This window comes from Accipiter gentilis, chromosome 7 (genome assembly GCF_929443795.1).
Source record: "Accipiter gentilis chromosome 7, bAccGen1.1, whole genome shotgun sequence".
Taxonomy (NCBI): Eukaryota; Metazoa; Chordata; class Aves; order Accipitriformes; family Accipitridae; genus Astur; species Astur gentilis.
Genome location: NC_064886.1, coordinates 11,641,902 through 11,666,277, shown reverse-complemented (window position 1 = coordinate 11,666,277; position 24,376 = coordinate 11,641,902). Strand labels below are relative to the sequence as shown.

Sequence of the window (24,376 nt, the reverse complement as noted above, 5' to 3'; positions counted from 1 at the left end):
ATGGCCGAGGGGACGGCCCCTGCATCAGGGCTGCCCCACCCAATAGTAGGGGGCGTGCTCATGTACGGGGCTCTGCGCCTGCGCCCTGCGCGTTGCCGCTGCCATTTTGGCCGGCGCAGGTGGTGGGAGGAGGGAGGGTGTCTGTGGTTGCTGCCGCCATTTTGTCGTTGGCGTTTGAGTGCGGAGGGAGCTGGCGGAGGGTGCCGGAGTCAGACCCATACCCCGCGCCACCCGCTAGCCAGCCCCACCGGAGACCTGGCGACCGTCTGCTTCGGTGAGAGGGGTTGGCCCTGGCTGGAGGGCCGAGAAGGGGGCGCTGGGGGAAGGAGGCTCGGCCGGCCGGCTCCGTAAAGGAGGCCGAGGCGTCCCCTCAGGTGGCTGGGTGAGGGGGGGCTCATCTTTGCCCTTTGGGGGGTGTGGTGCTGGCCCTTGCCCAGTCTTTCTGCATGCAGGGCCGGCCTTTCTCCCCTCGTCTCGTAGGGCAGCTGTCAGGACGAGGCTGGATCGGCGGCCCAGGCCAAGGCCTCGCCTTCCCGTCCTCGGTGGTGCCGGGGCTGCCCCCGCGCTGTGTGGCGGGTTTACGGGAGCGGGGCTGCTTCTGCGAGCTGCGCTGCGGTTGTTGTTCAGTAAAAATGCTTTTTAAAACCACTTTTAAATTTTAAAAAATGGGTTGCGGCTACCTGTTGACTCAGTTTCTAGCTGTAAAACACTGTAAAGAAGGTATTTTGTTCAAGGTATTTTGAGGGTGAGTACTTTTCGGCAGTCCTCGAAGCATTAAATTTGATACTGATTGTATTAAAAAAAAAAGGGAAATCGATCAGCATAGTTAGTGGGTTTGAGCGTAGCACGTTTCAGTAGTATTCATCACTGGCAAAGCACTCGGGCTTGAGCTGTGCTCCAAAGGTTAGTAACAGCTGAGTTTAAATCTATTTGCTGCTTTCATGAGGCATGTGTCAGGCTGTCACGTTGGAGAACCACGTTAGGACTGCAGATGAGCTGCCTACCAGAATTGTTACACAGTAAAAAGCTGAAGTGACTGCCCCCTTACAGTTTTACCTCTGTCCAAGTGGTGGCAATCATAATGGGATGATGGAACTGTAATATTTTTGAAGAATATGGGACTTCTGTAGAGTAATCTTGGAATTTTATTGCCAAGTATATGGTATGTGTCTGTTCCAAACAAACTGGGGTTTCCGTCTTGCTGATACTAAAAGCCTAGAAGTGTGGCAGTGTTACTAGATGCTGTACTAAACAAGGCATTTTCGTGCCATCTTGACCACTGATGGACTGTATTTTTGCAGCATTACTCCTGCCAAGGGTAAAATGCTCACTTTCTAAAAAGGTGGCTTCTTAGTAAGGATGAGTTAGCATAGCTTGCTGATTTATTAAACCCGTGGTATCATGACAGTGGCCTAGAAAACTTACTAAAAATGTATTAATAAAATACCTGTTACCTGTCCCGTTCCTGACTCTCCACCAAAGGAGCTGGAATGTAGGTTTTTTAATGTTGGCCAAGTAAGTGCAAGATCTCTGTGCTGTTTGTGAAATCCAGTTCTGGTGTTTTGCAGATTCTCTTGATCTGAAGATGGCTGCACAGTCAGCACCGAAGGTTGTGCTAAAGAGCACCACCAAGATGTCTCTGAACGAGCGGTGAGGAAGCCAACAGCAGCTTCAGCTCATAAGAAATTTTTTTACTTAATTATCACTGTCCGGTGTCCAAAAACCAACGTGGTTTCTGCCCTCTCTTAACCTCAGTAAAACAAGCAGATGGCTATGCACCTCTGTCTTAAACTGCAACAAATGTGGTACACCAGGTTAAAAGGGCAAGTGTTTTGGAGAAATTTATCCATAGCAGTTAATATTAAACTATTCAACACATAAATATGGTGGGATGTGTTATAACAAACGAGAGAAACCTCACACCCTCCCTTTTTCTTCCACATGTTTTTACATTTATATAGTTGATGCTGCAGCATGGTAGCATGTTACCTAAGCTGCAGCAGGCTTGCTGCTTTGTCCAAGGCAGACACACGTGCATGTGGTCTGGCCTGTAAGAGGCATGCAGCAGGCCATTAAACAAGCCCAAAGGCCCTTTAACAATGTTTTGGGCCTTGTAAGAGGCAAATGCTTTGCTTCATCTCCATCTCTCTCTTTTCTTGATTTCTTTATTTCTTCTGTTGAGTATTCTTCTGTTTTTCCATGCCATTAAGCTTTTGAGGTTCTACGGTGACAACAGTGATGCTGCAGTTATGTTTCACTTTCTTACTAATAACTCTTGGATTAACTGTGTTAGTATCGTTGAACCAGGAATAAAGGGGGCCATTGGCCTGCAGTTCCTGCTCTAGCAAGTGCTGCAGTGAGATGTAGCCTGAACTGGTGCTTGGAGCTTACCCCAGGAAAGATGAGTGGTGAGGTGCAGTGCAGGGAAGACTTGCTGGCCTGTTTCATGTTGGTCAGTCCATATTCCTCATCTGTAAGTGTTTTCTTTTGCAGTAGAAAGCTGATGGGTTGCTGCTAAGGAGGCTTGCCATCTTGCTGTATTGCTCCTATGTAGCTCTTAAAGACAGAAGATTCTTTGTGCACCAAAGAAATTGCCAAGTGAACTGTTTTTGTAAGTGAGTGCGCTTGGATGGTGGCATTTCTTATGGCACCAGTTCTGTGGTGCACCAGAGGCACTCTGGTCTGTTCTCAGGGTGATGTCTTTTGTAAAGCTGCCTTCTGGCATTGAGGTTTTTAAACAGTTTTCTCAGACCTTTGAAGGTTAATCTGGCTTTTGCAGTCAGATTTCAGTTTGCTTTTCTGTTTCTGTGATGTCCTCTCCCATCTGTCATGATCATCTCTGCTTATTGCTTGTTTTCATTCCTTTTGCCATTTCTAAAATCAGTAACCTAAAACTTTATCACTTCTGAATTAATATACAACATCATTTCTGAGTTTCCAGTTCTTGCACACTTGTGGAAAACAAGGAATACGTAATCACATATGACGTGACCTAAGTACCACTCTTTACATAAGGTTCATGGGATCTGGAGATCCAATCTTGAGAACCATGAAATGCCAATAAATGTATGTAATAAAGCTTTATTTAAACACCCATTTTATTCGACCTTGAAGCTTTACTAACATGCTGAAGAACAAACAGCCGATGCCAGTGAATATTCGGGCTACCATGCAGCAGCAGCAGCAGCTAGCCAGTGCCAGAAACAGAAGACTGGCCCAGCAGATGGAGAATAGACCTTCTGTCCAGGCTGCTTTGAAGCTTAAACAGGTGAGAGAAAGTGGCATATTCTGGGGCAGCCCGTTGATGCCTGTCACCAGCAGATGGCTTTTCAGGATGCGGAGGATTTTGAAAAATGCTCCTGAAAGTTAAAAATGAGAGACCTAGAAGGGACTTGCAGAAAATCCCGTTTTACTTCAGATAAGTAATGCTTTGTAACTAACAGTTAATAGTATTGAGGTGGGGGAGGGGGTTGTGCTGGCCGTTCATATCTTCTCTCTATTTTTTCAGAGAAATGTTCTCATTCTGGGTTTCTGTATCTGCCAAGTGCTTTATCTTGCAATCTAGCTGCAGTTACAATTGCTGCACATTGTTTCCAGTACTTACTATCCAGTTGAGTCTGGTTGCTCCCATCCCCAACTCCGCCCTCTATTGGTGCATTCCTTTGATAGCAGTTGGCTGTGAGGAACAGACGAACAAACTGATTTTTTGATTGCTTGCAAATGCTAGAATGCAGACCTGGATTTAAGGCATAGTGTTGCATTCCCCTTATATAAAGAGTTTTTATTGTTCCACGTTTCAGTGATGAGTACTACAGCTTACGGTGTGTTCCAAATTGCCTTCTGTCAGCAGAGTGGAAGACCTGAGCAAACATGCTAGATTCTGATTTCTCTGCTGCAGTAAATGTGATGCTCCATAACTCTAGACTTATGGAAGGGGCAGGGGGCAAAATCTTGCTACGACAGAAACCTCAGTAACATACAAAAGAGAGCTGTTTGTCTAGGGCCTGCTCATTGTCAACATGTAGGGGGGTTTGCAAGTTTTAAAGCTTATGTTTAAATGGAAAGGCTAGTAGGATTCACATAAAATGTATGTGTAGGGCACAAATGGAAACCTATGGGGTTGTGCCTCACAGCTGTGCAGGGAGGTCAAATAGCAGTACTGGATCACTTGACTACAGAAGTAGTTAAATGTAATTCTGTACATTATGTTGCATATGAGGAGAAAGCCCTGGAAATTTCTTAGCTGAGCTGCTTCAACAAATAGCTGGAATACTTAAAGCTGCCACACATGCTCACATTCAGGGCTCACTCTCTGATAAAGAGGAATGCAGCTGCTTTTTAAGATCTCTTGAGATGTCTATTATAAAAACAGACTACGGTGCCAGTTAGCCTTGCAGAGCTTGTAAACAAAAGCTCTGGAAATAGTAGTCTAAATTATTTTCTGCTTTAAAAAAAAAAGTTTGGAAAGTTAAGAATTTCACAAGTGGTAAGTGAAACTGGATTGAAAGCATGAAGTTTCTGCTGCTGAACTGAGGTGCCACGGAGGAACAGGGAAGAACTAGTCTTCTGGCTTAGCTCTTAAACCCATTTGATTTTTATGTTGAACATAGGTGTACTTTCATGGTCTTCTGGAATTAAACACTGCAAGAGAGGGCCACAGAAGGGTGTTGTAGGGAAATTCAGAAACATGGTTTATGTTGGGTTGCTCTTTGAAGATTGCAAGTTGCTCTGGAAGTTGATGTGGTGATTGGATTTTCACAAGTGCTATACTTGGTATCACCAGGAGCTTTTCTGATCCTTCTGGATGTGCTGTGTCCGTAAGTGTTGGGGAGCATTGATCCTAGTGATGGGTCACCTGTGCTTCAGAAAGGACTTCTCTAAATTCCTGTGGAGCACTGCCTATGCTAGATTTGTGGGTTTGTGTTTTGCATCCTTTGCATCTGAGTGCACAAGTGTTTATGTAAACCTGCTGTGGGTTTTTTATGTAAAAACATTCATACTGACTGTGGTTCTAGACATTCATTTACTTAGTAGCTGGAGCAGACCAAGGTGCTACCGCTCTGAAGTAGAGCAGAAGGGTGAGCACTCTTAGGCTGTTTCAGTGCAAAGTCCAGCAGCTTATCTTAAACTCTCATGGTAAGTGATATAAATGAATAATTGGATGTAGAACATGCATTCTCATTCCTTTCTGCCAGTGGGGCTGGGCAAAAGAGAGAGGCTAACATTTTAGGCTGCTACAGCTGTTGGAAAATGAATGACAATCTAAACTCTGAGGCAGTAAAACTTAAACACTACAGCTACAGAAGAGACTGATTTTAGAGGAACCAATTCAGCTGTCCACAGGCTTGGCTCAAATAGACAAGCAGTAACTTGAAGCAACTCTTGGAACCTGTAGTAAAGTACAGACAGCCTTTATGGCTGCCTTTGTTACCTTACCTTCTTAGGGCCAAGAGGGCTTGTTCTTGAGAAAAGTGTGAATGTTCCCACTGTTGCTGCTTAGCTCCTTGTAAGGTTCAGCAGTGCCTACAGAAGCTATAGCCTGCTCTGTGGAGGCCAAACTGGTACTGGAGCATGTTAACAATACTGGGATGTAAATTGGCCGTTCAGCTGCTGCTTCATGAGCAGTTAAGCCATCTCTGCAGCAGTTCTGGTATAGGCATTTGAGGACAGGAGCTGCTATGGCTGGCCCAAGGTAAGCCAGCCCCGCCTGTGAAATGGAGTCTGGTGGCTGGACATACATGACATGGAAAAGGAAAAAACAAAAAAAAAAACCACAACAACAAACCACCACACTTCAAAAGCCAGATATGCAAAGATTGCTATTTTGCTGTTGTTCTGGTGAGGGTAAATTTCTTCAGTATAGTTTTCTTTTTGTAGGACAGACAGAAAAGTTGATGCTTCTCCTCACTTGTTGCCTTAGTCTATGTGGAAGCCTAGCCAGGATAGAGCAGTAAGCCACTGGGAATGATACCCATGGTATGTGGCTGCACAGATGTCACCTGCTCTGCAGAGATAGGTTAGGCTTATGCCACAGCAGGGGTAGTTGCTTTCTGTCTCAGGGATATACTTGGACTATCACCTTCCAGCATACAGGATTAGCAGGCTGCCTTGTGGATTAAGTGTCTGATTTGGACGGAGCAGCACTGTTAAAAGTGAAGAAAAATATTTCCTTGCAAATCTGCGAACTTTCTTGTCTCTGTACAAACACTTGCTTCCAGGAAAGGTCCTTGTTCTCTGTTTGACCTTCACAAATAATCCCTCCCAGAGCAGATTTGATTGTCTTCCTTTGAAGCTTGATTACATATTACAGAGAGCTGGTGACCCTCTAGTCTATTTAAAACAAAAAACACAACACTTTTATTGGTAGGTGATTGCTGTGCTGTTTGTGTTGCAAGTCTGAGATTGCTGCATGACTTTCTTGTTTCTTACAAATCTTTTATTCCAGAAGAGCTTAAAGCAACGCCTCGGTAAAAGTAACATTCAGGCACGATTAGGTCGGCCAGCAGGACCCCTTGCTCGTGGAGCCATGGGAGGAAGAGGACTGTCTATGGGGCAGAGAGGCTTGCCACGAGGAGCCATGCGTGGTGGCCGGGGAGCAAGAGCTCTGCTGAGAGGAGGAGTCTCGCTGAGAGGTTGGTACTGTGGCTGAACTGGAGTTGCTTGCATGTCAGTAACACTGTCTTTTTGACAGTGTGACTGATTCTGTTGCTCAGTCTGAAAACTGATTTCTGTCTGATTTGAATTCCCTCTCTCTATTGAAGGTCAGAGCCTGCTTCGTGGAGGACGAGGTATATCCCCCAGGATGGGCCTGAGAAGAGGTGGCCTTAGAGGTCGCGGTGGCCCTGGAAGAGGTGGTCTAAGCAGAGGTGCCATGGGACGTGGAGGACTTGGTGGCAGAGGTTAGTGTGCACAAACTTCAGGAGCAACACGTTGCTGCTGAATAAGCAGAAGTAAGCTTTAATTCTTTTTCTCTTTAAGGCTAGCATGCGTAAGTACATGCAGCCCCAAACCCCCTCGATTCTTGAATTTGTGTACAGCATAGTGCTAAACTAAGGCTTTTGTTCCTGAAATATTTTGCCAGGCCTTATGCCTAACCAAGATCCTTGACTCTGTCAGTGTTGCTAGAGGGGTTCTGGGGACTGTCAGCAAAGTTGTCTGCTCCTGCAGGTATCGCTGGCTGATGCTTGGAATAGTAATTGAGGCAGTGAGTAATCTTCCAGCGTATTGAGGAAGACTACACTGTCTCCTCTCGCTTAAGAAGGAAATGATACAGAGCCTGTGTAAACCAAGAGACTCTTTAAAATAATCAGTGAGGAGGGGGAAATTTAACAGAGGAGAAAGTCTAAACCCCTGCAAAATAAACTTAAAGTCTGAAACTGAATCAAATCTTGGATAAATTAACTCTATTTTTAACAACAAATCAGAGAAGCAGTAAAGCAGGAGTGCAAGAGGAAATACAGGAGACAGCTGTTGATGGTAGGGTTGTTACTGTTTCAGACAGATGTTTGGTTAGAACGCCAGCCAAATGGTGTCTCGTGTTGCTTTGGGATTGGCCCCATGTTTGTAGGAGTTAGAGCAGACAGCAGGAAGCTGCCTATCTCCTGTCTTATAGAGCTAAAGCTACTTTTTAGCCTGACAAACACATGCTGATAGATGTGGGCTCTTGGGTATCCTACTTCTGAAGCAGTCTGAAAACCCCTCAAAGTACTCATCTATAGGAAAAAATTGCCTGTAGTGGGTGATGGCATTGCCACTTTGCCAAAAGCTTCAGCCTGACCCAGAAGTTTGCAGGATCTTTGGGTATGCTCCATGGGAGAGAAGTATGCAATGTGTAGGTGGGATTGGAACACAAGCAGGGGAGATGGGAGTCTGAACTGAGAGCGTAGCTCTTAGTTGTGGATCAAAGGTCTGTCTGGGCTTCTGGACTGAAAGAGAATCAGCCTGGGGAGCTAATCCAGTGTGGCAAAACCTGACCTGCTGTGCGGGACCTGGAAGTGGGCTGAGGGGTAGCTGCTGCAATGATGCTGCAGGACTTCCCCATGGAGGTGCTGAAGCAGCTCTGCCGAGCATGCGATGTTGTCCAGGCTCTGCCAGGGAGCGGCAGCCACAGCAAACCCCGAGGCTTGGTCAGGTGGAGTGTGTAACCGTCTTCTTGTCTCACTGTAAGGTCGTGGCATGACGGGCCGGGGACGAGGGGGCTTTGGAGGTCGTGGCAGAGGCAGAGGACGAGGAAGAGGATCAGCACGTCCTGCATTGACCAAGGAGCAGCTGGACAACCAGTTGGATGCTTACATGTCTAAAACAAAAGGACACCTCGATGCTGAGCTGGATGCTTACATGGCTCAGACGGACCCGGAAACAAATGACTGAAGGTCATTGCGAGAGACTGTTGTTGAAGTTAGTGTGTTATGTCGATGCCCATAAGCTAAAAACGGAAACCCTGATTCATGCTGGAAGGACCCGCAGGAATAGGGAGCAGCCCTGTTCTACTGAGAGATCAGACTTTAGTGTGTTCCTTTAATGTTTTGATACTATCTGTTGTATGAAACCTTTTTTTGGATTGTTTTTTACATCTTTTTCTTCTTTCCTTGAGTACTCCAAACATGAATGTGACAGATCTGCCACAGTTGATCCGCTGACATCAGCACTGGTGACTCGCTGTGCACGCCGCCCATGCTGTGTTAGGTGAGGTGCTCCTCGGCACTGGGATCGTGTGTTGATGTGCTGCTTGAGCTCCACGGTTGCGTTTTGGGATCGGCCTGGTCCCTAAGCGTGACCGAAGGGCTGAGTTCACACCCGCAGTTCAGTTTAACCCATCTGAAGCAAAAAAAAACCCCAACCAAACTCCCAACAGGGCGAAAGTCAGGTGAGGTTTAGTTGTAGTGCTCCTTGTAGACATACCAATCTCGTTTTGCACCAAAACTACTTCTTTTGTTGGTAGCCAGTGTTCTGTTAATGCCTAGTGCGGAGCACTTCCTAGGTTGAAAACTTCGTTGGTTTGGCTTTTTTGTTGTTTTTAGGTGAAGTTTGAATTTCTTTTGCATTGTGTTGAACAGATGGCACCAGTGGTTTCTGTATCTGCAAGAAAACAAGTGTTTGTTTAAAGGAATTGGAAGCAGGAACATAAAATCACATCTGTGATGGCCAAGCGTGGTAGAACTGTCTCTTCTAAAAAACGGGGTCCAAAATTCATCTGTTACCTTTTGGTGTAACCAAAACTGCCTCCTCTGCTCAGACCAACTGCCTGCACTTACCCCGGACAGGTTTGGGAAGGGGTCTGTTTCTCCCACCCTGCCCCCTCAAGTTTTCAGTTCAGCCATTCTGTGAGCTGTTCCAGTTTCAATGGAATCTTGTATTTCTGGTTTGTTGTAACAAAGAAGAAATAATTATAAAAGCAATATGGACTCTGGGTGGTCTTTTTGGTGTTTGGGGTTGGTTTTTTTTCCCTGGAAATGTTGGGTGGTTTTTTTTCTGCTCCTGCTCTGCTGTGCCCTGGGGTAAATTTAACTGGGGGGGGGGGGGGGAAGGGGGCGGGGGGCAGGGCAGAAGGGAGCCGAGGGAAGGTCGTGTTCTCTGGTGTGAGAGGAATTGGACCTCCGCTGCCTTGGAATGGGGAAACTGTCTGGGAACAGTCAGGGGCAGCTCGCTGCCTCTGCAGGCAGGATCTGCCCTGCCTGCCTGCCTGTGCTGTACAAAGGCCCCTGGGCCGAGGATGCTGAGGCTGGCATGGCTTTTCCTGCAGGTTCTGCATACCCTAGCTCATGCCTCCTTCCCTGCAACATTCGTGGGGGGAGCCGGCCCCGGCTGGGCCCTCAGCCCCGGTCGGGCGGCGGGCAGGCGCCGGGGCGGGGAGCGGGGGGGGGGGGGGGGGGGGGGGGGTGGGAGGGAAACTATGGGTCCGTCTGGACGCAGACGGTCGCCCCGCCCGTGGTGGAAGCTCGGCTGTTATTGGTTGGTGGGGAGACGGCAGGCTGTCACAACGTTTGCTATTGGCTGCGACGCACCAGCGCCTCACGCGCTCCGGCTTCTCCCTTTTGTTATTGTAGCAAACAAGTTGCGAAGCGGCAGCAGGAGCGGGCAGGGCTGCGGGCGGCGGGCTGCAGGCAGCCGGAGGAGATGCAGCAGGAGCCAGGCCCCGAGTGAGGAGAGCCGGGCGGTGGCGGTGAGTAGCCAGCCCCGGTCCTGGTGCATGCTCCCCCTCCCTCCCTACCCCACATCGGCCCTAGCCTCTCTGTACCCTGAGTCCCACGGGCGTCCCTGCTCGTGTCCCCTCCTCGAAGCCTCACGCCGAGCCTATCGCCCCTCTCTGCCTACCCCATCTGCCTGCTGCAGCATCCCCTGGCCCCTCGCTGGCAGCGCAGCCACCTCTGTTAAACAGCCGTGCTGCACTGCCGGGGCCGGGCAGTTCACAGGGGTACAAGGACCCCCACCCACTCAGGCAGCCCCTCTGCGCTTCTCCCCATTTTCCTCCCACTGATAGCCCCAAATCCTGCTCCAACGCTGCACTAAAAACAGGAAAACACCCGTTTTCAGCCTGCGGGTGACCTCAGGACGGAGGTGGACCACTGCCCTGTGAAGTCTTGCGAGTTGGGATGTGGTGGCGATGGCCCTTTGGCACTTGCTTTTCCAGAGCATCCCTCCTGCTTCCCCCCTTGGCCTCCTGTGAGCCAAGGCTTCAAGTATGGGGAGCATCCCTCTTCCCAGCCTGGGGAGCCGGAGCTGGGCTGGGGGGACAGAAGCCAGGCTGGCACCGGGGAGTCGCAGACAGGAATGAAATCTCCATCGAGGCACCCGTCGGTCCCTTTGTCCCTGCCCTTGAGATTATCTGGGAGCAAAGTTAGTGGCCCTGGAGCCAAGGAGATTAGGCCAGGGACCGTGTCTGTGCAGCGGCTGTGGGAGCTGGCTTCCCTCCACCCCACACTGCCTGTCCCCCTCCCAAGCTGGGGTACAAGGCTGGCTCCAGTTTTGGGGCTTGGGCTACGGGATCAGCGAGGTATTTTTAGGGCAGGAGCAATGCAGGGTGGGGAGGAGGGGAGACCTTGATCCCAGCCCTGCGCTGCTGCAGGAGGAGCCCTGACAGGTTTGTGAAAAGCCCCCAGCCACATACCCTCTGCTGGGACAAAAGACTCGCACAGAAATGTCACTTTCCATCTGGAGCGGGGCGATGAGGCGCCTCATTATTCCTCTGGTTCGCTCTGATGCCGGGGCAGGAGGGGCCTTTTGGGGTCCACTCTGTCAGTGGTGCAACAGGGACAGCCATCCTCTCTGAGAGCCAGTGAGCACTCCCAGCTGTCGCATCGCCGGGGGGGAGTTGAAGCCAGGGAGAAGCCATCTCTAGCCCATGTTCACCCCAGTTTCCCTCAAACCAGACTGGGCTGAGTTTCAGATGGGGCTGGAGATGGCCTTGGCCCTTTGAGTCTTTGCTGGAGCAGCCAGCATTGGTCTTGGGGTCCAGCCACCAGAGCTGGGGGGAACCAGGACCGACACCGGGGCCCCCAGATGCTCCCTCCAGGGCAATACTGGACAGCCCTTGCTCACAGAATCCCTGACATCCTCTTTCACCTCCTTTGGCCTCAAAATGGAGTTCTGAGGCAGAGCATGCCAGGCAGGCAGGACCCCCCTGGAGAGGAGCAGGCTGGTAGAAAGCAGGCAGGAGTATCAGCATGAGGGCAGCCGCGGGCATCCCCAGGACGGGTGCCCCAGGCTGCGTTAGCACCCACAGGGTGAACCCCATAGCCTGGTGTGGTGCTCAGGCTTGTGCCCCAGCCACAGGGAGCTCCACAGGATCCCTCCAGCATCCCTGAGGGTGTCCCCATGGCTGACAGCATCTGGCTTATCTCGAGCCAGAGGAGCCCGGCCAGCGGCATTGGTCCAACAAGAGGGGAGCCATGGCCCTGTGCCTGCATGGGGGGGAGACGAGCAGGCAGGGCGCTGGCAGGACACCCTGCCTCCCATCCCGCGGATAAGCAGCGCAGAGCAGGGGCTGATGGTTTGTTTTGTCTGCTGTCGGCCCAAGGTTTTTCCCAGGCTGTGGAGCATTGTACCCACCATGACGCAGAACCAGGACCCCACTGCAGCAGCACCGCAGCAGGCACAGAGCCCTGGCACAGCCACGGCTGGGGTGGGGATGCTCACGGGGCCCCGGCACGTGTACATATGCATGCAGCTCTTGGCATGTACGCAGTCTGGCAGGGGAGGCAGGAAAGGGAGAAGCCCAGCAGCAAGTGAGGGGTTAAGGAGCGGCGCCAAGCTGGGGCTCTGTTTAGTCTGGCCCCTGTGCCTGCGATGGGACAGGCAGCGCAGAGCACGTGTCCCATCACCCCAGCCCAGAACAAGTGCTTGCACGCACACAGGCACCCTTGCACGCTGCGCACACACAGGCATGCCTCCCTGCCAGGCCGTTGGTGTGACACAGCTGGCGTCCCCGTACCCATACACACTGCGGAGCCTGATGCCGTGGCCTAGCTCTGGCTCTGCTGCCGTAGGAGCCAGGGACTGCGGGGAGCTGGGGACACCCCGAGTGTCCCGGTATCACTGTAGCCCCTGTGCCTCTTCCCACCCCAGACAGGGAACGTGGAACCCCCAGGCATCCAGTCTGGCACCCTGCTTCAAGGTGACATACGGCTTTGTCCTGCATCCTTCTTGCCTGCCACATGCCATTTTGGGGGGGCTGCCACATCTCCAGTGCCACACAGGGGCCACATGTCCCTCTTGCCAGCACCGACCGCCCCTTATCTGCCCCGTGGGCTCTGGCACCCCGTACAGTGCTTAACTCCCAACTTGGTGGCCCTGTGCTACAGTGGCCGTGCAGGCAAGGGCAGCGGGGACAGCAGGTCCCCTGCTGTGGAGTGACAGGCAAGGCTGTGCTGTGCCTTGCAGGGGAGCAGCGCAATGTCCCTCGGCGCGCCCACGAGCAGCGATGCCTGCCTGAGCATCGTGCACAGCCTGATGTGCCACCGGCAGGGTGGGGAGAACGAGACTTTTGCCAAGCGGGCCATCGAGAGCCTTGTCAAGAAGCTCAAGGAGAAGAAGGACGAGCTCGACTCACTTATCGCCGCCGTCACCACCAACGGTGCCCACCCCAGCAAGTGCGTCACCATCCAGCGCACATTGGACGGGCGGCTCCAGGTAACCCTGCCGCACTGGGACCCAGGTGCCTGGGTGCCTTGGCAGCCCTGCGCCTCACAGCCATCCCTGAGCTGGGGGGACCTCGGGGTGCCCAATGACCCCCAAGACCCTACAGCCCTCCCTGAGCTGGGGAGACCTGAGTGTTGGGGTGCCCCATGGCCCCCGAGACTCCCCCAACCCTCCTTGAGCTGGGGGGACCCCCCATCCCCAGGAGGGGCACGCAGGCAGACCCCAGCCACATTGAGCCTGTGGCTCCGAGCCGAGAGCCATGCTGACTTAAGTGTCTGGGCTCACACCCACCCACCACGGGTTCCATGGGGCCACGGCTGCACCGGAGATGGGGGGGACAGGGACACGCAGAAGTCCCCACCCCACCAGGTCAGATGCATCCGGAGCAGCCGCAGGCAGCGTTGCCCCCTGCCCGCAGTCATCCCCCCTCTTGGCGCTGGCATCCCCCGGCGACTCTGCCCCTCCTTCCCAGGATGAGTCACTGTCTGGCAGCCTGGGAGCCCGGAGCGGGGTGTGGGGGCGGGGGTTGTTATGTCTGGAGCCGGGGACGCTCAGGGGGAGCCCCCCGGCTGCCATGGGGTCCCGGCCTGGCGCCAGCCTTCGCCAGGCGGAGGCCGGGATGCTGGGAGGGTCCAGTATCTGAGCTGGATGCAGTCAGCCTGGGAGGTGGGGAGGGACTGTGCCCACACGCCCACCTCATCTCCTCAGTGTCCCTGTCCTGTCCCCCCACCCCGCAGGTGGCTGGCAGGAAGGGGTTCCCCCACGTCATCTATGCCAGGCTCTGGCGCTGGCCCGACCTACACAAAAACGAACTGAAACACATCAAATTCTGCCAATTTGCCTTCGACCTCAAGTACGACAGCGTCTGCGTCAACCCTTACCACTACGAGCGCGTGGTGACCCCCACCATCGGTGAGCCAGTCCCACCGCCGGGACCCCCCTGGGTTGTGGGGGGTGGCCATCCCACTTCTGTCACCAGCACCCGTAACACCCCCACCACCCCATCTTTTCCTGGTAGGTCTGAGCATCCAGAGCACAGGTGAGACCCTGGTACAGGGCCAGCGGGGAGCACCCCCAGAGCCAGCATCCCCCCCCCCAGCGGGTCCCCGTGCCCCCCATGGTCTCCGGTGTGTGTCCCCCCCGCTCCCCAGTGCCCCCCACGCGCCTGGTGAAGGAGGAGTTTGTCCATGACTGTGTGCAGATGGAGGTGCCGCCCGGCCGGGAGCAGGGAGCCAAGCGGGTGCCACGTCTGCCCCCCGCTGAGCCATACCACCAGCCGCTGCCCCCCCTGCAGCTCCCTGAGTCCCCCCACGTCCCCGGGAGCCTCTGCCCTGCGCTGCCCATGTCACCGCCAGGTAAGACCCTGTTAAACCCGTCTGCATCCCTGAGGAAGGGTTTGTGGGGGGTCAAGTTAACACCCCCACCACCGTGTGTCCCCCCCACAGTGGCCCCCGGCAGCTCCCTGCTCTCATTGCCCCACGGAGAGGGGCTGCTGCAGATTGCCTGCCCCACACCGCCCCCGGTCGCCCTGGCGCAGCCCCCCCCACAGAATGGCTATCCCAAGCTGCCCTACCACAGTGAGTACCAGGGACACCCTGTGTCCCCTGGCTCGGCAAGGGTCTCGTATGGGGACACCCCCACCCGGCCACCCTCTCTCGTGCCCTAGGTTCACCGACGAGCTGGACTGGTGCAGCTGTCTATGCACCGAGCCTGGGCGGGCCGCAGCCCACCCCCCCGCCGCAGCCCAGCACCCAGAACCATCTGCAGCCCCCATTCCACCACCCCAACCACTACTGTAGGTTTAGGGGGAATGGGGGGCTGGGGGTCATCTGCAAGGTCCTCACCCCCTCGCTGCACTGACCCTATCTCTGCCCCCTCGCCAGGGCCCCCACACCACGGCTCCGGGCCATACCAGCAACCAGTGTCTACCCACCCGGGTAAGTGCCCCTCACCCTAATTAGCACCCCAGTGATCACCCCCTCCATGAGCTATGGGTGCCCTGACCACCCCATGACTATGTGTGTTCCCCATCCAGGGCCAGAGTTTTGGTGCTCCATTGCCTACTTTGAGATGGATGTGCAGGTGGGGGAGATCTTCAAGGTGCCATCCAGCTGCCCCGTGGTCATCGTGGACGGTTATGTGGACCCTTCGGGGGGGGACCGCTTCTGCCTGGGGCAGCTCTCCAATGTGCACCGCACCGACGCCAGCGAGCGGGCCCGGTGGGGTTGGGGGGCAGAAGGGGGGGACAGGGCAATGTCAAGGTGGGGGGTTGGAGGCTAGGTGTGGGGCAGGATGGGGGGAAAAGGAGGGGGAGGTAGCTGGGGGATGCAGGCATGGATGGGGGATGAAGGAACGGATGGGGTAAATGGGGAGGGCATTGTGGGGGTGGGAGGTGGGGGGCAAAAGGGTATATGAGGGTACAGGGGTGATGTATGGGGCAGAAGCGTGGTACAGGGGGCAGCTGGGGAATGATGGGGTGGAAGGGGGATGTAGGGGGCAAATGGATATACAGGGTAGGTGGGGGCATATGGGGGGCAACTGGAGGATGATGGGGCAGAGTGGGGGGATATAGGGAGGGAAATGGGTAATGTACAGGACAGAAGGGGGATATAGAAGGCAAATGAGGTATGTACGGAGCAGATGGGGGGATATAGGAGGCTACTGGGGGATTTTGGGGGCAGCCGGGGGATGTTGCAGGGGTATGCTGGTGCTGATGGTCTCTGCGGGACAGGCTGCACATCGGGAAGGGCGTGCAGCTGGAGTGCCGGGGCGAGGGCGACGTGTGGATGCGGTGCCTGAGCGACCACGCCGTCTTCGTGCAGAGCTACTACTTGGATCGGGAAGCCGGGAGAGCCCCGGGGGATGCCGTGCACAAGATCTACCCGGGTGCCTACATCAAGGTGGAGCATCCCCAGAGGGAAGGGGGGGACCTTGCATCCCAGGAGGGAGGGGCACCAGGGATGGAGGGACTCCCCGAGTCCATGTTAAAGGGAGTCCCAGGCAAAGGGTCCTCCATGCTGGAGAGGGAATAGAAGGACCAGAGGTGGAGGGACCCCGGTGCCCACATTAAAGGGGGTCCTGGGCAGTGGGTCACCCATGCTGGGGGGCAATGGAGGAACCCCGGGGATGGAGGGACCCCTGTGCCTATGCTGAAAGGGGTCCCCGGGACATCACCCTCCCATGCTGCCCTGCTGAGGGATTCCTTCCATATTGCACTCAGGTATTTGATCTGCGCCAGTGCCACCGCCAGATGCAGCAGCAAGCGGCCACGGCCCAGGCTGCGGCTGCTGCTCAGGCTGCTGCTGTAGCCGGCAATATCCCGGGTCCCGGCTCAGTGGGAGGCATCGCACCCGCTGTGGGTGAGTGAGCAAGCCCCTGGGGCTGAGCCAAGTGGGGAGGATAGCACCCTCATGGCCATGGGGATCCCCCACCCACGGGCATGTCCCTCCCGGGCAGGGCTTTCAGCGGCAGCAGGGATCGGCGTGGATGACTTGCGGCGGTTGTGTATCCTGCGTCTCAGCTTTGTCAAGGGCTGGGGGCCTGACTACCCCCGGCAGAGCATCAAGCACACGCCATGCTGGATCGAGGTGCACCTCCATCGTGCCCTGCAGCTGCTGGATGAGGTCCTGCACACCATGCCCGCTGCCGAGCTGAGCCCCCTGCACTAATCCTTGCCCCTCTTAATTTAATATTTGTAAGAAAAAGCAAAAAAAAAAAAAAAAAAAAAAGTTAAAAAAAAAAAGAACAAGCAGAAAAGTACCAGAATGTGTGACGGGGAATGGTTTTAACTGTTCTTTAATGAATGGGTTTGGGTTTTGGTGCCTGGCTCTGCGTCTTCCGCGGGTGCTCGGCGCTCCCGAGGGTACGGGCTGTGGCTGCAGGCATGCTCCCAGGACTACATTTCCCAGCGGCCTCCGCGGCGCAGCGCGGAAGTCGCTTATCCTGCCCACTCAGCGGACTCCATTTCCCGGCGGCCTTTGCGCTGCCGCCATTTCCCAGCGGCCCCCGCGGCGTCGACGGCGTCAAGATGGCGGCAGGGAGCGGCGGTCCCGCGGCGCGGGAGCTGTTCGCTGAGGGTTTGCTGCAGTTTTTGCGGCCGGCGGTGCGGCAGCTCGACGGACACGTCCACGCCGTCAGGTCCGGGAACCTGGAGCGGGGCCCGGGACGCCTGAGGGTGAACGGCGGGAGCGGGGCTGAGGGGGGCTGAGGAGCAGGTGCCGCGGCGGAAGCGGGGCTGAGGGGCAGGTACGGGGGGGCGGGGCAGTTTTGGGGTGCCATGAAGGGCTTTCGGAGCATCTGGGGAGGGACTTAGGGATGCCTGGGTGGGGAACTGAGGGGTTCGTAGCTGGGCCGAGGGGCCGCAGGAGTTGGTGCTTTTGGGGGCAGGTCCCTAGGCTTGGGGGGAGCATTAGAAGTGCGTGTGGGGTGGGGGTTAGAGGCGGGCGGGGCATGTAGGTGGGTTGGAAAGAGGTAAGGATGGCTGCGAGGGTGTGCAGGTAACACACTCTAAGTTGGGGGGCGAAGCATTTGGACTGGGAGGGAGTTAGGGGCAGCTGGGGGCAGAGGTTCCTTGTTGGAGGGGGAGAAAGGGTGAGGCGGGGGCCTGTGGGGCTGCGGTCGAGAGTTATCTTGGTCAGTGAGCCATTCCCTCCACAGGGAGAGCCAGGTGGAGCTGCGGGAGCACATCGACAGCCTGGCCACAGGTGAGACATGACGGGGAGGAGTCAGCTCTGCAGCCCAGCTGTGGGCGCACAGCAGGGTTTGCCCCACATTCCCTGGGGATCTGTGGCACCCTGGGCCTGCTCCCACCCTCTCTTCTCTCAGAGCTGTGCCGCATCAATGAGGACCAGAAAGTGGCGCTGGATCTCGACCCCTACGTGAAGAAGCTGCTGAATGCCCGGCGCAGGGTGGTGCTGGTCAACAACATCCTGCAGAACGCCCAGGTCAGTGCAGGGACCCCAGGGGGGTTGGGAACCGTGGCATTTTGGGGGATCCCAGCCCCCCATCCTGACAGCTGCTGCTCCTCCATGTAGGAACGGCTGCGGAGGCTGAACCACAGTGTGGCCAAGGAGACGGTGCGGAGGAAGGCCATGCTGGAGGCAGCGGGGGGCTACCCCCAGGGCCTGCCAGGCAAGTGAGGCCCCTGTGGCAGCACTGGGCCGGATCTGACTCACACCACAGCTGCGCCAACAGCCCTGTGAGCTGGGCCGGAGCAGGAGCATCCCCGTAAGGACAGCGAACAGAGTGGGCCACTGGTGAGGGGAGCAGGTATCCCTGTTTGTAGCAGCGCTCTCCTGAGCATCCACGGCACAGGATGGAGTGAGAAGTCCTGGAGTGAGGCAGAAATCTGTGTTTCCAGATTTGTGGGCACCATAATAAAAGTGATCCCATGTTGCTTATGGGATGGTGAGGTAGTGTTGTGAGTCCGTAATGTTCTTGTGTCACGGCTGCGGCGTTGTGAGTCTGTAACACTCCCCCATCACAGCCACAGCCTGACATTGATGTGCCTGGGGGAAAGCAGAACCAAGCAGATGCTGCCAGCAGAGAGTACAGGTGTGGGGTTTAGCATGCCCAGATGGGGTTCTTCAAGTTCTGGAACCCTCTCCTGCTGTTAGACCTTTTTCTAGCTCCCTTCTATAATGCACATCTTCTATCTAAACAAAGAGGATGCACTCAAAAGGGGTGAACACTTTAATGTGCAACTTATAAAAACACATACAAGGGACAGGTCACGTCAGCTCGTTGTGTTCACTGAGGATGGGCTTAGTCCTCTACTCGATTCTTCACGTCTTTCAGCCAGTGGTAGGGAGTCCCACTGCAGGGGAAGAAGACAGACTGCCGAGGGAGGGAGCACAGCCCCAGGGTGGAGGCAACCCAAACCGTTCCCTTCCCTGTCCAGAGCTGCCTTCTCCCAGGCAGCAGTACCAACAAGCTTTACCTGCATGAGTCACTCCTGCGTTTCCATGCTTTCCTCCTCCTCGCCTGTAGCGGGTTCTTCCTGATTCTCTTCTTCCTCTTCTCCTTCTTTCTTCTCTGGAGGTTTCTCATATGCCTTCTCAGAAGGCGTCACTATCACTCCATCCCACGTGGACATTTCAGAAGCCAGGTCTGCAAAAACAGTCTTGGGGTGACCCTGAGCAGCGCGGACAAACCCCAGGACAGGCAGGGGGAAGCACGACACCCCACCTCGCCAGCTTCGCCTCCCCACTGCTCTGGGGTTTATTGAGTCGCTTCTCCTTGAATCCCTTAACTTTCTCCAGCAACACAGAAAACCAGTCCCATTCACCCACCAAGACATTGACAGCCTGCATGGAGGAAGACCCACGTGTTGCACGGACCCCACTTACAGCTGGCATCACCCTCTTGGCCAAGAATTTTCCTGTAGCCTCCGTGAGAGAGAATCCGGACAAGTGTCTGCGCAGTGTAGCACACCATGTCCTGTGGGGGTGGGAATAGTCTAAGAGTGTGGACAGGTTGTAGTCCCTTCTCCTGCAGCAGACAAGGCCACTCACCTGCTGTTCGAGGGTCATAACTGTGTGGACTCTGAAGTTTCCGCTCTCACAGGGATCAGTGATACCAACAGATCCAGGAAGGAAGAGCCCTGCGGCTAGGATCTGAAGGCAGCGCCTATGGGACAAGACGTTTTGGGTTAGAAAACAGGCTGTTCCAGCACAGAAACTCAGCCAGAAAGTCTGCAATTAGCACATCTACGTGAGGAGTCTGCTTTGTGTCCAGTTCAGGTCCGTTCAAGCCCTAAGATGCTGCCGCTTTCATTTGGTATGTTCAAAACTAAGATGGTAACAGGAATTTATACGAGTGAAGCAAACAGCAACAGACCTGTAGGCAATGTTGAGAGCCAGGGGCTGCCTGGTGGGGTTGTTCATCACAGCATAGTGCCCCTGAAGAGGTGAAAGAAGAAAGGGGGAGTTAGGGCGAGAGCAACTTCCCACAAGAGAAGCGTAAGAATCCCAACTCCTTCTGCTGCAGGAACCCAATGATGTGCAGGCATCTACAAGTTAGCTGTGGCATGGCTGGCACACCATCACCATTCCCCCTTGCGCACTTACCAGCAGGTCCAGAATCCAGGGCGTGAGGGGCTCAAAGCCAGGGAAGCGAATTCTCAGGTCTTTCAGCAGCCGGATTAAGACCTTCACCCTGGAAAAGACAGCAGGAGGAGGGTTCATAACATGTCACGCACCTTCCTGCTGCAGGAACAGCTCTCCTTGCTTTCCCCCTGTGCTCTGTAAAGGAGATTATTTCAACCAGTCCTCAGTCCTGCAGTTCTTCTTTGAGGCCAAACTCACGTGGACTGTGAAGCATTCTCTTCGAACCAGCGAGCATGTCTGATGGCAGCCAGGGCACTTTGCAGTACTTTGATGTCCACTGAAAGAAGCAGCAGAAATGCCTGTTCTTTCTACTGAAAGGTGAGTAGGTGTGGGCCAGGGGAGACCAGCTGGCTCCCCCCGACTTGTGAAGGTTCACATGCAGGGCAGAGCAAACAGCTCTTACAGTGTAGTTCGGGGTCCAGCTTGCGGAGATTGGGCGGCACTGTGGTGATAAGGATCTTCACCGTTGCATCGGCTGAGCTGATCTCAAAGCCAGTCTCATTGGTCAGCATGGTCAGGACTGGGGAGAAAGAACAAGAATTCTTTGTGGAGGGGCTGGAAGACCTCACCAGCACCTGGGAATGCAGGAAAGACTGCAGATCTTGGCAACAGTGCTGCAGCACCAGGCTGGGCACCATCCCCTTCAGACAAATGCCAAAGCTCAAGGGGAAACTGCCTCCTATCAGCCTATGTCCTCCTCAACCTTGTCCCCTCAACCCTCTGTGACACAGGAGAGCGTCCCACCTTCACTGGGGTCCTGTGCTCTCAGGCTTTCCACAACTTTGTTTCCCAAGGCTGCCACAGCTTCCACTACAGAGAAGCAGAAAAAGAGGCTGTCAGAACGGGGCTGAGCACCGCAGTTCAGTCAGTGGCCACACAGCCAATACTCACGGGTGGGTAAGATTTTCAGAATCACAACCAGATCAGCCACGTTGTGCCCCGTAGTCATGGTGCCCTTCTTGTAGGAACCCACCTGGCGAACCTCCTCGATTTGCTGTTTGAAAGAGCAAAGCAAAAATCAGTGAATTTAACACACATGCTGTTTCTGGGAGTCGGCATGAATCTAATCCATCTGGGGCCAGGTTTGGTAGCTAGAACACCAGCATCCCTCATGCCAAAGTATGTCCTCACATAGCTTTTTTTTCCAGGCTTGCCACTTTTGGACTTACCACTTCAAACGTTCCTGGTGCTACAATTAAATTGTCAATCACGTTATTTATTTTGGTCACCAGGGAAAGAATGGAAGCCTGTAAAGGAATTGGAGAGGGTCAGTCCGTTGTCCAGTACAACTTGAAATAATCTGATCTTGCACAGTGTATAATGCAGGCAGCCCTGATGCAAGATATACAACAAATGAAACATTTAACAATCACTGTCCAAGAAGCTCCACCCATATTTCTACTGTAGTGCTTATTTCAGAGGGAAGTCATTACTTTTTAGGCTAGTAATGGCCACTCCTGGCTATGCTCTCTGAAGGATAGTCTGTCTTTGTGTTCTCTAACACTGCAGTAACATCCAGCCAAAGAATTTAAAGCAGTTTTGGGCACAAAACCTGTTCAGCAGCAGTTGGAGCAAGGTCCTGGTTTCTCTTCAGCAAGGCTTCACTGAACGCAGTCTCATCAGCGGCAGGTTTTACACGGGGGAAAGCCATTTCGCACTGAAACGTGATCAGATATCAGACTGCAATGCCCAAGAAAGACTTTGGTTCAGCCCACTCATCAGCAAAATTTACTCCATTTTTTTATTCTCCAGCGCTTGTTTCTTTTGCAATTCCCCATCATGCTTTTCACTTGTTGCTTTATAATTTCACTTTCACATTATCCTAAGGGAGGGAGGGCAGCTGCCTGTCCTGCCCGTACACTCTCACTGTGATCTGACAGGAATGGCAAGTCTTCACAAATGGCCGAGGAGCCATCAGTGTGCCCATGCAACTCTGGGGTGTGAGACAGGGCAGATCTAATTAAGAATGGCTCTATTAAGAGGGTTTTTATTAACTATATTACAGTCCCTTAAGAATAACACCCTTTGTTTGCAGATGGCCAGAGCTTTTCAGTTGCTGTGACGGGATTCACAGCCACAGGGCCTGGAAGGCAAGAGTAAGTGAACTAGCTCGCCCTGAAAGTCCTGTGTCTGTAAAGGGCAGGTGCTCAGCAGGAGGAGGAAATTATTTCCTCCTACAAAAAGGTGGGAAATGTCTGTTGCTGTCTGTCCTTGCAAGGACCAATGCAGCAAAAGAGCCTGGAGAACACCTGACAGGCAAGTGACAGCTATTGGAGTAACCCACGAGGTTTGTGTTACAAAGAGCTGACAGAACTGAGGGTCTAGGTGAGCAAGGTGCCTTAAAAAGCAGAAAAACCTAAATCGAGGCGTTTATTTGTTGTGATTATTACTCAACTGCATCCTAGTCATCCTGTGTGAGACAAGTACTCCAAACAACAGAGACAGTAAGAAGATCTATTTTGAGTTAGTTACTGAACCAACAGCATTTTCAGTGAACTCCGTTACTCCGGCTACACTAAAAGAAGTCAAACCATCAAAGTCTGCAAACGAGGTTTTTAAGATGCATCTTTAAACAATGAAAAGTCCCGCAGCTGTTGCCTGCAAACAGCTCCATAGGAGAGGGTTACTCACGACATAGAAATCAAAGGGGATGTGCGGCACAAAGGGCCGGAACCTAAAGGGAAAAAAAAACAAAACAAAACCCACTTTATTTCTCTGTAGCGCTGTCTCCCCGCTCTGCTCGTCAGCACTGAACGCCCCCCACCCCATCACCGTTTTGTGGAGAGGCAAGAAAGGCCCTACAGAAACAGGAAAGGTTTCTTCCTAACCCTCCCCCTAACGATAACTAACCCCCGCCCTCCCCCGGTATCCCACCCCCGCCGCCCCGTTCTACACCTCACCGTTATCCTACGCTACACTACAAGCTTAAAGTCCCGGTTTCTGCACCCCGGCAGCTCGCCCCCCCGGGGGCGGCCGCGGCCCACCCCCTAGGCCTGAGACTCTAGAGAGCCACCCTCGCTAAAGCAGAAGCCAGACTCGCCCACTGCCAGGGCCTCCCCTGGAACCAAAGCGTCCGCCACGGCCTCTGCCTCGATCGCCCCTGCGGAAAAGAGAAGGGAAAACGGCGTTAACGGAGCGGGAAGGGGGCACGGGGACGGAGGCCCAGATCCCGCCCGCCCAAGGGCCGGGCCCTCCCTGAGGGACCCCGCGGGCTCCGGCCTCGCACCGGGATGCCCGGGCGTCCTCCATCGGCTCCGGTCCGGTTCCCGCGTACCTCATGGTTCCTTGCCGCTCCAAACAATGATCGCCGGTGCTGCAGTAGAAACCCCGCCGGGCTGCGTTCTTCCAACCCCGCAACAACCTTTTTGTCTATTGGTTTCCCGCCCGCCGCGAGTTCGCCCACTGGCAGCACTCCGCTGTAAGGCATTGGCTCAGATAACCATCAATCCAAAGCGGAGGGCGGGAGGGAAAGCGACCAATCGTGGCGCAGGCCGTGCGCGCGCTGGGCGGCGGGCAGCCGCTGGAGGGGGTACGATGTTCATGAATGGAGCAGCTAGCGAGCTCAGCGCGCATGCACACACGCTGGATCGCTACATATAGTGCTGGGAGGAAAGTAACCACAAGCAGCAGAGTGGCGCAGCGGAAGCGTGCTGGGCCCATAACCCAGAGGTCGATGGATCGAAACCATCCTCTGCTAGCAGACAGTATTTTTACACACACACCCCCCCCCCCCCCCCAGTTGCTGCCTGGTTTTCTTCCATTAGCACTTTAATTAATTACATTAATTTTCGCCGCCGCCTTAAGCGCTCCCTAACGCTTCTCTCCGGAGACACCGATCTTTTGCAGCCTTAGCGGCACGGCGGGTCACAGTGTATCAGGAAAGTCCCGGGGTGGCCGGGTTCACGCGTGTCCCCGCAGCAATGTGCGTGTCCCGGGGGGGGAGCTCCACACGTGTTCCCGAGAGGTGGGCGTGCCCCCGGAGCGGCATCTGTCCGGGGTTACCTCCCCGTTCCCCGAGGCTGCCGTGACCGGGGCGCGAGGCAGGAGCTCCCACGGAAGGGAGTTGGCGGGTGCCCGAGCCCCCCACGAAGCCCCCCCAGGGCCACCCGAAACTCGGGCGGGGCGGGGGGATT

At 54.4% G+C, this 24,376-nt stretch overlaps 4 protein-coding genes and 1 non-coding gene across 13 annotated transcripts in view; 4 read left to right on the top strand and 1 right to left on the bottom strand.

Moving 5' to 3' along the window:
- The first annotated feature begins 94 nt into the window (after positions 1-94).
- On the top strand, positions 95-9,398 carry CHTOP (chromatin target of PRMT1). 4 transcript variants are annotated; one of them, XR_007506675.1, is made up of 7 exons: positions 96-274; positions 1,569-1,650; positions 3,115-3,268; positions 6,446-6,632; positions 6,762-6,899; positions 8,168-8,685; positions 9,057-9,398. XR_007506675.1 is itself a non-coding variant. In XM_049805207.1 (6 exons), the coding sequence occupies exons 2-6, from the start codon at positions 1,586-1,588 to the stop codon at positions 8,368-8,370; spliced, it is 744 nt and encodes a 247-aa protein (XP_049661164.1). In that variant the 5' UTR covers positions 95-274; positions 1,569-1,585; the 3' UTR covers positions 8,371-9,398. The 4 variants fall into 4 exon arrangements, 2 of the variants coding, with proteins under 2 accessions (XP_049661164.1, XP_049661163.1); XR_007506674.1 differs by having other exon boundaries at positions 8,168-8,866; XM_049805207.1 differs by having other exon boundaries at positions 95-274; positions 6,449-6,632; positions 8,168-9,398.
- A 501-nt stretch (positions 9,399-9,899) lies between these two features.
- Positions 9,900-16,843, top strand: LOC126041371 (mothers against decapentaplegic homolog 4-like). Of its 3 annotated transcripts, XM_049806930.1 has the most exons (12): positions 9,900-10,162; positions 12,880-13,128; positions 13,875-14,049; positions 14,156-14,176; positions 14,289-14,492; positions 14,583-14,714; positions 14,804-14,932; positions 15,021-15,074; positions 15,173-15,356; positions 15,869-16,037; positions 16,358-16,496; positions 16,594-16,843. In XM_049806930.1, the coding sequence occupies exons 2-12, from the start codon at positions 12,892-12,894 to the stop codon at positions 16,803-16,805; spliced, it is 1,656 nt and encodes a 551-aa protein (XP_049662887.1). In that variant the 5' UTR covers positions 9,900-10,162; positions 12,880-12,891; the 3' UTR covers positions 16,806-16,843. The 3 variants fall into 3 exon arrangements, with proteins under 3 accessions (XP_049662887.1, XP_049662889.1, XP_049662890.1); XM_049806932.1 differs by lacking the exon at positions 14,804-14,932; XM_049806933.1 differs by lacking the exons at positions 14,583-14,714; positions 14,804-14,932.
- Positions 16,844-16,858: 15 nt separating this feature from the next.
- SNAPIN (SNAP associated protein) lies at positions 16,859-18,688 on the top strand. The gene is made up of 4 exons (XM_049806938.1): positions 16,859-17,274; positions 17,794-17,840; positions 17,962-18,080; positions 18,171-18,688. Exons 1-4 carry the CDS (start codon positions 16,940-16,942, stop codon positions 18,273-18,275), a joined length of 606 nt encoding a protein of 201 aa, XP_049662895.1. The 5' UTR covers positions 16,859-16,939; the 3' UTR covers positions 18,276-18,688.
- A 122-nt stretch (positions 18,689-18,810) lies between these two features.
- ILF2 (interleukin enhancer binding factor 2) overlaps positions 18,811-24,376 on the bottom strand; it is a 99,032-nt gene continuing 93,466 nt past the window's right edge. The window contains exons 1-15 of one of the 4 annotated variants that reach the window (XM_049806934.1): positions 23,518-23,644; positions 23,284-23,343; positions 22,875-22,917; positions 21,796-21,900; positions 21,413-21,490; positions 21,135-21,237; positions 20,988-21,053; positions 20,647-20,763; positions 20,442-20,520; positions 20,205-20,292; positions 19,975-20,036; positions 19,650-19,764; positions 19,485-19,575; positions 19,076-19,245; positions 18,811-18,952 (exon numbers count right to left, since the gene is read on the bottom strand). In XM_049806934.1, coding sequence (XP_049662891.1) covers positions 19,085-19,245; positions 19,485-19,575; positions 19,650-19,764; positions 19,975-20,036; positions 20,205-20,292; positions 20,442-20,520; positions 20,647-20,763; positions 20,988-21,053; positions 21,135-21,237; positions 21,413-21,490; positions 21,796-21,900; positions 22,875-22,917; positions 23,284-23,343; positions 23,518-23,522 — 1,173 coding nt within the window. In that variant the 5' untranslated portion in view covers positions 23,523-23,644 and the 3' untranslated portion in view covers positions 18,811-18,952; positions 19,076-19,084. Of the gene's footprint in view, positions 18,953-19,075; positions 19,246-19,484; positions 19,576-19,649; positions 19,765-19,974; positions 20,037-20,204; positions 20,293-20,441; positions 20,521-20,646; positions 20,764-20,987; positions 21,054-21,134; positions 21,238-21,412; positions 21,491-21,795; positions 21,901-22,874; positions 22,920-23,283; positions 23,344-23,517; positions 23,645-24,376 lie in introns of those variants that run through there. The other 3 variants (XM_049806935.1, XM_049806936.1, XM_049806937.1) reach the window with 3 other exon arrangements.
- On the top strand, positions 23,869-23,940 carry TRNAM-CAU (transfer RNA methionine (anticodon CAU)). Its single transcript has one exon. It is a non-coding gene; the product is annotated as a tRNA-Met (tRNA).

Coding starts and splice junctions, on each gene's coding strand:
- CHTOP (XM_049805206.1), top strand. CDS start 1,586: ATGGCTGCACAGTCAGCACCGAAGGTTGTGCTAAAGAGCACCACCAAG. Junction 1,651..3,114: donor AAGATGTCTCTGAACGAGCG/GTGAGGAAGCCA, acceptor TCGACCTTGAAG/CTTTACTAACATGCTGAAGA. Junction 6,633..6,761: donor AGGAGGAGTCTCGCTGAGAG/GTTGGTACTGTG, acceptor TCTCTATTGAAG/GTCAGAGCCTGCTTCGTGGA.
- LOC126041371 (XM_049806930.1), top strand. CDS start 12,892: ATGTCCCTCGGCGCGCCCACGAGCAGCGATGCCTGCCTGAGCATCGTG. Junction 14,050..14,155: donor CGTGGTGACCCCCACCATCG/GTGAGCCAGTCC, acceptor TTTTCCTGGTAG/GTCTGAGCATCCAGAGCACA. Junction 15,075..15,172: donor ACCAGTGTCTACCCACCCGG/GTAAGTGCCCCT, acceptor TTCCCCATCCAG/GGCCAGAGTTTTGGTGCTCC.
- SNAPIN (XM_049806938.1), top strand. CDS start 16,940: ATGGGTTTGGGTTTTGGTGCCTGGCTCTGCGTCTTCCGCGGGTGCTCG. Junction 17,841..17,961: donor CATCGACAGCCTGGCCACAG/GTGAGACATGAC, acceptor CTCTTCTCTCAG/AGCTGTGCCGCATCAATGAG. Junction 18,081..18,170: donor ACATCCTGCAGAACGCCCAG/GTCAGTGCAGGG, acceptor TCCTCCATGTAG/GAACGGCTGCGGAGGCTGAA.